Source organism: Elephas maximus, chromosome 24, assembly GCF_024166365.1.
Source record: "Elephas maximus indicus isolate mEleMax1 chromosome 24, mEleMax1 primary haplotype, whole genome shotgun sequence".
Classification (NCBI taxonomy): domain Eukaryota; kingdom Metazoa; phylum Chordata; class Mammalia; order Proboscidea; family Elephantidae; genus Elephas; species Elephas maximus.
Window position 1 is genome coordinate 26587660 of NC_064842.1, and position 12086 is coordinate 26599745.

Genomic DNA, 12086 nt, shown 5'->3' on the forward strand with positions numbered 1-12086 from the left:
TTCAGCAAATGTTAGAGGACTCAGATTTGTCCATCCAGCTTCTGACATGATAAGCTGCAATAAGCCATGAAGCAAGAAACATAAATGTCAGTTATAAGCTATGAAATAATGTTTCAAAATACACAAAAGATAAGTCTAGAAAAATCCAGCTTACTTCAAAACTCTTCACTTCTTCTTCACCATCATCATCTTCCTCATCATGACAACTCTGATACATGTAAAAGAAGAAGTCAACAGGAACAGGTTGAGGCATAAAGTACAATAGAATTTAATATGGAATAGTAACCATTCATATTAGTTTTGATTCTTATCATTAACATTGTTTAACTATATGTAGTATATAAAATACAAAAAGCTTCAATAACACGAGCAATGAATTCATGACCAAAAGAAAATTATATATATTTTGTACGTTTACAAAATTAAAATATTAAATAACCTGTTTTTTTCATAACATAGAGTTATTTGTTAGGTTAATATTATACTATAAAAAAAATTTTTTTTTTCTATACATACTACTTATTCACACATTTGCCTTGTTCAAACCAAATTGCAAACCATACAGATAAGAATCACTGTTTTCTCTTTTGCTCACAGGAAGGGTATAATTTCATGAAGCTTTTCTTTCAAAGTATATGTTTTGATATTTCCATAAATACTCTAGCTAAATATAGTGTGTACTGTGGGTTATAGTTTAAAGTGAGAAAGCTATTCTTTTCACTAATGCTATGTAATCTGTCCTCTCCCTCTTCTCCCACCTACTGAAGGACCTGACTCCATTAATTATTCATGCGTCTACTCTATTGGCCCCTTCCCCATTTATTTAAGCATGTTTAAATCTCTCTTAAAAAAAAAAGGCAAACAAGTGGCAAACGAAACAAAATAATTCCCTTTCAACCTCATGATTCTATCTATTACATCTTTCTCCTCCCTCTTAATCTTCTTAGTAATGTCTGTGTTACATTTCCCCACATCTGAGTCACAACTCACGTTCCTACAATATGGCACTGCCACTACTAATGCCCCTTTCCTACTGCTACCCCAATTCTCTGAAATTGTCCTCACCATAGTTCCATAACGTACACGTAATAAATGCTGTAGATTTTTCAATCCTTACCTTGTTCGGCCTCTCAACAGAACATGGTTTTATGACCACACACTTCCTCCCATACCTCCTAAATCACCTGACACTTGAGATTCTTTTGTGTGTGTGCGCATTTTTTGGACTTCTTTTATTCTATCGCTTACATTTCAGTGTCTTTTCAGGTTCCTAAGCCTTCTTTTCACGGGCAATATAATCCACTGCTCTGGCTTCTATTACTATCTAATGGTAATGAATTCCACATCTGTATTTATACGCCTTGCCTGACATACTGAATGCCTGACATGAATGCCTGATCACGTGCACTTAGATGTCTCCCAGGCATCTTTAATATGCCCACAATTTACTCTGTCATCTTCCTCTCCCACCCAAGCCTGCAGTTAGTCTGTGCTCTCCATCTCAATAATTACACCATCATCTACCCAGTTGCCAAGTCATCAGTTTTCTAAAGAAACCTTGACTCTTCTTTTATCTTCACCTCCTCAATCATCCTCCTGTTTGAGGATTAAATGAAATAAATATTCAGTAAATACTAGTTGTTACTATTTGTTCTTGGCCAACTTATCATTCGACATTCAACTTCCCTAAGCCTTAGACTGGAAACCCTGGTGGCATAGTGGTTAAGTACTATGGCTGCTAACCAAAAGGTCGGCAGTTCGAATCCGCCAGGCACTCCTTGGAAACTCTATGGGGCAGTTCTACTCTGCCCTATAGGGTCGCTATGAGTCAGAATTGACTCATCTCAACGGCAGTGGGTTAGTGGGTAAGCCTCAGACTAAGCAGGTCCCATTACTATGCTATGTGACCTGAGCCCAAAACACCTAATAATTATTCTGCCATTATACTTATCAGAGTATTTGTAATCACTTGTTTAAATCTTGTTTTCCCCCTCAGATGATAAATCCCAGGAAGGCAGGGTACATGTGTTTCTTTCTTATTCACCATTCTATCCCCAGTAGCTCAATGCCCGCTGAATATTTGTTGAATGCATGACTGTTGGAAAATTAATGAGTCCCCCATAAGTAAAATGTTAAAGTATTAAACAATGATTACTTGTCAAGGAAATTATAGCAGAGATTCATGCAACAAGTGGAAGTTGAGCTTAATGCCAATTATGTTTCTGAGATTCACCAATATTTTGTTTTATTCCAGAAATACATAAATTCTTATCCTTTGTTAGATGAAAATGATTTCCCTTTATTAAAGCTGAACATTAAAAATCAGAAAGGATGGTTATTTACCTTTGCCATAATATCTGCATAAGCCATATATAAAAAATCTTCCTCCAGTTTGCTACGGAAAACAAGAAAAAAAAATCAATTTTTAAGTAGAAGGGTACTCGTGATATGCAAAAATGCCATCACTGTATATAATAATCTTTGCTCATTTTCAGTAAGTATGCTTTTTAAAACTAAATTAACACAAAACTTTGGCAATATCATTCTTACAAAAATATACCAGAAACAGAAATAAAAGACCTCAGAGTTCTCAAAGACTATCTCACCTTACCTTACAGAAGAGAGCTTCAAGACTCACAAAATAGATGGTCTAATGATTTACATGCACATGTAACAACTTTAATTTTTTCTAACTACAAAATTTGAGACAAGCAAATTTAAATGAAGTAGGGGCTTTGACAACAGAAGTGACATTTGACATTTGCTGGAAAAAAACTCAAACCAAACTCGTTGCTGTCGAGTCAACTCCAACCCACGGCAACCCTACAGGACAGAGCCATAAGGTTTCCATGAAGAGGCTGGTGGATTCGAACTGCCAACCTTTTGGTTAGCAGCCGTATCGCTTAACCACTGCACCACCAGGGCTCCTTTGATAGAAAGACACCGCAAATTATCATGTTACTATACAGTTAAAAATAAGATGGTCATAATGATGATCCTTAAAAATCAGGGCTAAAACATGTTTATTAACTTTTTATTTTAAAGAAGTATGGAAACGATTATTAAGAATGGTTTCCACCAATTAACCCCTAAAATCTGCAAAGTCATTCTAGCAGCTTTAAACTTCAGCCATCAGAAAAATTCACTTATGAGAAATACCTCATTACCTGACAATGCCAGACAGAGAGTTGCTCTATGCTTAGGGATGAGATGATTTTGTTAGTTAGGAAATAATAAGAGAGAGAGAAATAGTGAGAGAGAGGATGGATCACATTTGCTACTAGGTAGAAATGTACATTATTATGGCATGCAAGTCTTCAAGACTTCTGAGGAGACTCATGTAGGTAGAGATTGCCAATTACATTATGTCCCAGGCTTTGCTGAGAATAGGCAAAGCCTGGGGCAAAGTAGGCTTTCTCTCACACAGCACAGAGGCAGACAAAGGTTTTATCACCTCTGAAATGCTTCTTCTACAGAGCAAATGCATGAAGTGCCCCTTGCAATGAACAAAGGCTGAGGTCGTTCTGATTATCAGGCAGAGGAGCGTATTTCTTATTTAACCGTGGCTCTGGTGAATTCTCATGACTAAGACTGTAGGAGCCAAGAAGAATGGGGGAATACCCTTAAAATAGATCTCAAAGAAAATTCCAAGTTGAGATGAGGGCTCATCAGATCCCCAAAGGTTTCCTAACACCCATGCCACAGTGCAGTCACAATCTACCTGGGAAATTTTGGGTCACCATCAATCTCCATATATTTTTGGTACTGGAATTAGCTCCAGGCTCTTTTGCTTTATTTATAAAACTGTTTGTGATAAAGAGAAAAACCATCTTATAAGAAGAATCAGAATTAACTAAATAAACTAATTTCCAAGTTGTTAAGAAAAATTAGAACACATAGATATCCAGGTCTGAAACTGAATGAATAGCTAAGAGGGAGCAGTGTACACAGGTATATGTCAAACTGGTCATTCTTTGAACAACTCTTTCTTCTAATAAGAAGACGAAATTGAAACATGAATATGTGATACATAAAATATTCCGACACAGACTTTATTTGTGCCTCCTATGTCTCATATGAACCTTCCCAACCATACCATTTCTCTGTTAAAGCTGTTCGACTAAACAGAAGGATCAGCTGATGGAGAGGGTCAACTCTCTTAGTGCCTTCATCTTCTTCTGGAGGTTCTGCTCCAGGTTTCTACAAAAAAGTCAAATTTATATAATTTCACATTTCGATGAAATGTTCACTCAAATCCAAGTGAACTATGACGGTTTGGAACAAAGAAAATGAAAGGAAAGTCCTTCTCTTTCTCCTGTTGATATGCATGTGTGATGTGTGTGTGTTATACGCATGTATATTACATTACCAATGGAGAGCTAAGGAGCTTAAAACAGAGATATTTATAATTTAACCAAAAAAGAGTATGAGCAAAGATGACTTACATCCATTTAAAAATTCTGAATGCTATTAGCTGAATAACTAGCTGAAAGTGTATTTGTTACACAGATTTTAGCTCTAGGGAGGGCTCAATTTAAAAACATTTGCAATAATATGTTGTCACCTCAAATATAAAAATTTAGTTCACATAGAAATGCAAACTGATTATGAAATGAAACATTTTCTTTGCCCATGCAAATACTTACAGTCAACAAATGTTAAATGAGTTAATACTTGAACTCCTTAAATATTAATTTTATTCCATTTTCAGTTACTTTGAAATTTTTTTTAAATTAACTACCAAATACAATTTTAACACCTAGGAAATTGACTAATCATTTTTATTGGCTGTAGAATTAATTAATCTTGATTATTTTTGTTTTTGTTGTTGACTGATTTAATGAATTGTATTTCTTCATTAACTTACTCATTTAGACTGATTTTCTTTCTACATAAATGATTTCTTTCTTGGCTTAAGGCTTAATGTTGTTGAGTTCCAGGCAAATTTCTACAAGACAGCCAAATATTTCATGGGTTGTTTTGATTCTAAAGACAAATTGAATTCATTTTAAAAATATGAGGGCAATCAGATAGTTAGGCTTTTAAAGAACTGAATTAGTTTATCTATTATATCCCGTAATAATCTGTGAGTTAAAGAAGTAACTTTTATATTCAGCCATAGAGAAATGAAGTCCTGATACATGCCCCGACACGGATGAGCCTTGAAAACATCATGCTGAGTGGAATAAGTCTGTCACAAAAGGACAAATATTGTATGATTCCACTTATATGAAATATCTAGAATAGATAAGTATATAGAGACCAAAGTTTATTAATAGTTACCAGGGGCAGGTGAAAGGAGCAGAAAAGGAGGTCTCATTGCTTAGGGGACACTGAGCTTCTTTTAAGGGTGATGAAAAAATTTGGCAATGTCATGAACATAATTAATGTCACTAAATTGTACAGGTGAAGATTGTTGAAATGGCAAATGTTTTGTTACATATATATTTACCACAATTAAAAAAAAAATTTCGACAAGTTTTTAACTTGGGAATCACGAAGCCTTCTGAACTAGTTTGCAAAAGTTTGTGGGACTCAAAAGGACAAGTGCTATACGATTTCACTTCTACGAAATATCCAGAACAGAAAATGCATTGAGACAGGTGTTGATCAGTGGTTACCGAGGGTTGGTAGTTGGGGGCAATGAGGAGTTCTTGTTTAACGGATTATTAATTTCTGTTTGGGATGACAAAAAAAATTTTTGGAAATGGACAGTGGTAACAATTGTATGATGTCGTGACTATAATTAATGCCACTGAATTGCACACTTAAGATGTTGAAAGAGCAAACTTTTTGTGATACATAGTAAAAAAAAAAAAAAAGATTTGTGAGGCAGTATGCTTATGTATTTCCCTGAGAAGATGGCCCAAAGCCTTCATCATATTTTAAAACAGGCTCATGACTTATAAAATGTTGAGATGGTGGCTCCTGTGTACAGCAGTGGCGGTAACAATCCTCCCTAACAGCCGGCTAGACTGATGTTCTACTTGGCTGTCTACATGGCTGTCTGCTGGTCTCCCGTTCAGCCCATCTTCTCTGCCCTGTGGAGGTTTTAGAATGGGAAATGTTTCACTGGCTTCTGTTAACCTTCAGCTTATTTTTAGCCTTTTATAGTTCTGTCCTGGTTCTGGGGCATTCGAAGGAACTTTGAGGAAGGGTTTAAGAGAATAATTGTGTCAAAGTTTAGTGAATAATAAACTTGTATTTTTTATCTTAAATTCCAAATCACCTGATGTTGCTAAGATTGCTCTGAAATCTAAAGAGTGAACCTCCTCCTAAACATTGAATATAGTAATAACTGAAACCAAAAGTTTCCTAAGACGAACATACTGTAATGATATTTTTCTTCAATATTATATGAGAATTTCCCACCCCAACTTTATTCCACCAAGCCCGAACCCTCTTTCATCTTTATAACCCCATTAAAAACATACTGCTAAATCTTCTATCAGTTTATCTTCAAAGTAATGTTCTTCTGTTTCAATCCAAGACTTTTCATATCCCTGAAGAAAGAGATTGACAGCTCGATGCCTAGAAGATAAGCACAATTTCAAACAAAGGGTTTCTTTTTAAAATTGAAAAGGTATTCAGAGGTGCTTATCACCAGATCACCTGTTCTCAAAACTTTCTGTTCTTGATCGGGAAGGCAACACATTGCAGTGGCTAGAGCAAGGCTTCTGGGCCACACTGACGTGGGTTTAAATCCTGGCTCAGTCATTTCTAAACTTTTTGACATTGAGCAAGTTATTTCACTATCCCAATTTTCATTTTTCTCACTTATTAAACTAGGATGACCTCTACTACATTTCAGTTTTGTCTCACAATGAAATAAACAATGAAAAGCACATCACATACATGCTCTTGGGTGGTAGCTATTATGACGTAAGTGGCTCAGATAAATAATGGAACAAAAGTCAACAGAGGAATGACTCCATGTTCAATTTAACTATAGACAGAGACCCTGAGGATGCTAACACAAAATATATAAACTGAACTATACGGGAGTACAGATCCAATAATTAAATTCTAGGGAACTGATCATAAGTGATCTATGAAATAAAAGACCAGTGAAGACTAGAAGGAATCAGAGAAAACCACTGAGAAGTTGAGGAGAGACGAACAGCGGATAACCCAGGTGAGGCCTGCACTTGATTCCACCGAAAGGTCAGCCTCTGAACTCTCACGCTGTATCTTTTATAAAGACAAATAACTTAAATAGTATGGACGGACCCTCACCTCCCCAATCATCTCCAAAGTACAACACTGTCTAAGCTCAAGGCAAAGGTGTGACGTTTTGTTTGTTTTGGAATTTTTGTTTTGTTTTTTTCTTAATCCCTGCCTTTATTCATTCATTCATTCATTTACTGAGTGCCAGTGGACCCAGTAGCATTCTAGGTGCTGAGGATATAAAATTGAACAAAACCCTTAAGGGTTCTCAGTGTCTGAATCAGAGAGACAAACGGCCCCAATATCGAAGTAAAATGCTACCACCAAAGGTGTTTATAAATGTGGTCTGGAAACAAACATGCAGAAGCATTCAAGTTGAAAGGGGTAGTGGGGTGTGACTGGGTTAGAGATGTTTCATAAAGGGGTGTAGCTGAGCTGAGTTCTGTGCAGCAGGCATGGGAGTCAAGCATGTGTATCTGGTTCAGAGTGTGGAAGCACAGTCTGTAGGGGAACTGCAAGGCTGAAATGGTTCCTTAGGCCGTCAAGCCAGACCTGAATGCACCAGGTTATGTCTTTTTTAATGGATATGCCTGCTATACCCCTAAGAGAAGGCTGTTGGGTGTGTCAAATGTATTTGCATTATTCCCATAAGTCAGTTCCACATCAAATCTTTCACCTGATGCTAATAATTACAATAATAATGAGGACAGCTAAGATTCATTGTGCCAAGCACAGCTCTAAGCGCTCTCCATACACTGACCAATTAAATAATCCAAACAGCTCTATGAGGCAGGGCCTATCATTGCACTGATGAGAAAACTACAATCAGTCACTTGACCTAAGCCACACGGCCAGCCGGCAGAGGTGCCAGGGCACAAATCCAGGTAGTCTGACCCTAAAGAAAGAGCTCCGAATTACTCATCTTGCCTCACACAAGTGAGCAGATCTGCCTGGATATTTAAGAGTCATTTCACAATTGCATTTCAGATCACAGTTCTCTGGGAATATCCAACAAAGAAAAACAAGATCAAATCTTACACAGAAAAGCAGTAAACCTTTCCTATCCTTCTCTTGGGCTATTGGGCTCATGTTTAGTTAGAGGCTAGACTCCTATCCCTTATTAGGGCAAATAACTGTAATCTATCATACACATTAAACAAATTCTGACCTTGGCAGATTGTATAAGGGAGCCATTCGGAAGCAGGCGACCACTGCTCGTTTCCTCTGCTTAGACAGCAGTTTGTGCCACACTGCCTTCTTAGACCTCTGAGGGTGTTCCACCTGAGGTAGAATATCACAAACAAATAAACACACACATAAGTAATTCACACACCAAACTAGCCTCGAAAATACAGTACTAGACGGCTGCACTTTCTAACCAACTTACGTTTGGAATTCCAATTCCAAAAGGACCTTGGAGTTCTTAGGGAAAAGCCCACGTTCTAAGAATTGCTCAAGGCGAAATCTGAGGTAGCTTCCAATGCTGTATAATTACTTTAGTGAAAACACTAGATTCTTCCAATAGCATGAATATGTCAGAAGCTATGTCATCTTTAAAATCAAGTTTTACGTTGCATGTAAAACTCTTTGCATTCTTCTCGAAATGTCCTTTAGCTTTTACATTACGGTTCTAAAATGATTTTCTGCCTACATAAAAAAATTACTCCATTCTTACGTAGGCATCCATTGTAATTAATTTATCTTTGGTGCTATAGCAGTAAACACGAATTAAAGAAAAACAAACCCAAACCCACTGCCATAGAGTTGATTCTGACTCATAGCGACCCCATAGGGTTTCCAAGACTGTAAATCTCTATGGAAGCAGACTGCCACCTCTCTCTCCCGCGGAGCAGCTGATGGTTTCAAAGCGCCAAACTTTCAGTTAAAGGTTGAGCGCTTTCATCCACTGTGCCACCAGAGCTCCTTAAACATGAACAGAAGTGATTAAAAAATTCTAATGAAAATTCTACTGCTTCTTAATATTACGGGATAAGTAGAAGATGACAAGGCTTCATGAGCACAGGATTAGGAGTGGGTAAAAGGATTTAATTTTGCAGAAATGTTAAAATATTTATACTATTTTGTTAGATAGGTACGAATAAGACTGTACAAGTTGCAATAAATGATGCAAGCAAGCTCTATATATTAGCTAATGGTGTTTGGAACTGCAAGAGGAAAAAGAGATTAATTGCAAGTATAAGAGAAGAAAATCCCAAAGCGATTCTAGAATTAATTAGTAATTTCTAGGCAATTAAACACTGTACTTCCCAGATTGTAATATCTCCAGCCCACACATGTAGATTTCTGGAAGAGAGAAAAATGGTTATGTTAACTGAAAAGGAAAACTAAATTGATTACCTTTTGCAGTATTAAAAAGGTCAAAATATGAACATGAATGTAATATTGCCTAAAGAAAACATTACGAATGTTTATATTACAGTGGTTTAGAGATGTGAAAGAACCAACATGTTTATTTTGTCCCTGTTGTTGATTGGAACTCATAGTGATCCCATATGACACAGCAGAACTGCCCCATAGGGCTTCCTAGGCTGTAATCTTTACAGGAACAGATCGCCAAGTCTTTTCTCCCGAGGAACCGCTGGTAGGTTCAAACTGCCAAATTTTCAGTTAGCAGCTAAGCGCTTAACCACTAAACAAACTTACTCCTGTGATCCTCCCTCCCAGAGGATCAACTATCCACTTCAATTTTCTTCTTCATGAATGTAACACGTGAAACGAAACACTGGTGAAACTTAACATTATAGGTGAGAACAGAATCAAGGATAGTGCTGTTCAATTAGGCCCAAGGCATTTCACCTTAAAGTTCCATTTTGAGATCCAAGACTCTAAAATGGTAGCTTTTTATGTGAATAAGGCATTCTGATCAGCATGGGTGATAGTCATGATACATACTGATTACTTAGGCATTGGAGATGCAATAATGAACAGTTTAGAAAAGGTCCCTGCCACCATGGAGTTTACCATTCGGCAGAGCGCTTTATTATACACTGAAAACCCTGCATAGTGAGCTTTTCTGTAAATCAGGTAGATGGAGACCTGTCAGATCTGTGATCCAACGGTTAACACCAAAATGTATCTTGAGACTATATGAATGCTTTCATGTGGGAATGTACTAGCTTCGACGGAGTTTGGGTTTTAGGAAATTCTGAGGAGACAACCCACTCTCATGAGATGAATCAGCAGACATATAATGCAAAACATATGTTTTTAAAGGTTGCCTATATTTGAGAAAAATCAGTAAGTATTTCCATGTACCTAGTGTTTTTGCACCGAACTTCGCAAGTTAAAACTTTCTTTGCAAACTACTCGGACTCGGTTACAAATTAACATGAATAGGAGTATTAAAGACAGGAACTACACACAGATATAGTCCCCTATTTTCTAGTCTTTGATAACTGACAGTTTCTTTTTTACTCAAAAATCCTCCTTTCATTTAAGTCAACCTCATCATAGCCTTAATATTTAAAAGCGCTTAGTCTTAACAAAAATCTGACACTTTTACCTTTTCTTAAAAACTAGTTGCTGTCGAGTGGACTCTGCCTCATGGCAACTCCATGTGTGTCAGAGTAGAACTGTGCTCCACAGGGTTTTTCAATGGCTGCAATCTTTCAGAAGTAGATCACTAGGTCTTTCTCCCGAGGAACCTCTGAGTGGACTCGAACCTCCAACCTTGCAGTTAGCAGCCAAGAACTTTAACTGTTTATACCACCCAAGCAAGGACTCCTACCTTTTCCTAGGTAACTCCTATTTATCTTTGAAGATTTACACAGGGATTACCTCCTTCGCACCTAGATTAAGTTTGGGCTCCTTGAATAACCCTCTTCAGACACTTTAATATCCAAGCACATCTATATCATGACATGTGTATCTTTGTATGTATCCACCTCCTCTCCCAGAGCATGCCAGGGGTAGTGCTCAACCCCTAGTACCTGCTGAGCATAAAGCTGGCATATAGTAAGGCATCCAGGCTTCAAAGAATAAACACATGCTTAGTAAAGTGAATCTCACTCACTACTTTACAAATGACATCATTCAGCATGATTGACTGTATTTTATGAATATAAAAATTTAATCAGATCTCAATAGGCTTCATTTATTGTATTTAAAACCCACTCAAGTAAATCTTGATCTATGTATGAAAATCAGTAAGGATTAAAAACTTCACGTAGAGTAATGTTTCCAGAATTGGCACCCCAATAGTCATTTAATTAACATTTAAGAATAATTTTGAATGTGTATATAATTGTCAAAATGTGACTCTATGGCTTTATATATATCACTTAAAATGTTATTACCTTGAGTCTTGTTATCTGCTGAATGATGATAATTCTTATTTAATATTTCATGAAAATATTATGGACTTATTGAGGAAAAAATACTAAGTTTGAAGGTGTTATATAATGTGAATGTGTGTTGACAGTCATGTGGTCTATGAGTTTCTTAATTAGTTTAGTATCACCATGTGTCTTAATAAATTACATGGTATTGGGGAGGTTATTAACATTTTGGCAGGCATTTAAGCAAGAAGGAAATTAAAAAGATATTATGCTTGATGATACAAAAAAAAAAAAAAAAATACCAGTTGTCATTGAGTCTATTCTGACTCATGGTGACCCCATGTGTGTCAGATCAGAACTGCTCCATAGGGTTTCAAGACTATGACCTTTTCCAAATAGGAGATCACCAAGCCTTTCTTCTGAGGCATCTCTGGGTGGATCTGAAACATTGATTTTTTAGCTCATAGCTAAGTGCCTAACCATTTGCACCACCCAAGGACTCCTTATTAGATGATATCTTTATCTTATTTAACTGGCCAGATACTGTAAAACAGGATTCAAAGCAAAATGTCTATTAGTGATACGCTACTGTATTCATATACAGTTAAAGGAGACACAAAG

The 12086-nt window shown here is 36.7% G+C and overlaps 1 protein-coding gene across 6 annotated transcripts in view; it reads right to left on the reverse strand.

Moving 5' to 3' along the window:
* The window catches only part of RYR2 (ryanodine receptor 2), a 750192-nt gene that overhangs the window by 95459 nt on the left and 642647 nt on the right, over positions 1-12086 (reverse strand). For 4 of the 6 annotated variants that reach the window (XM_049868553.1, XM_049868550.1, XM_049868549.1 and 1 more), the window contains 6 exons: positions 9435-9471; positions 8336-8447; positions 6435-6531; positions 4097-4200; positions 2344-2395; positions 155-208 (listed from right to left, as the gene is read on the reverse strand). In XM_049868553.1, the coding sequence (XP_049724510.1) occupies positions 155-208; positions 2344-2395; positions 4097-4200; positions 6435-6531; positions 8336-8447; positions 9435-9471 (456 nt within the window). Of the gene's footprint in view, positions 1-154; positions 209-2343; positions 2396-4096; positions 4201-6434; positions 6532-8335; positions 8449-9434; positions 9472-12086 lie in introns of all 6 variants that reach the window. The other 2 variants (XM_049868552.1, XM_049868551.1) reach the window with 1 other exon arrangement.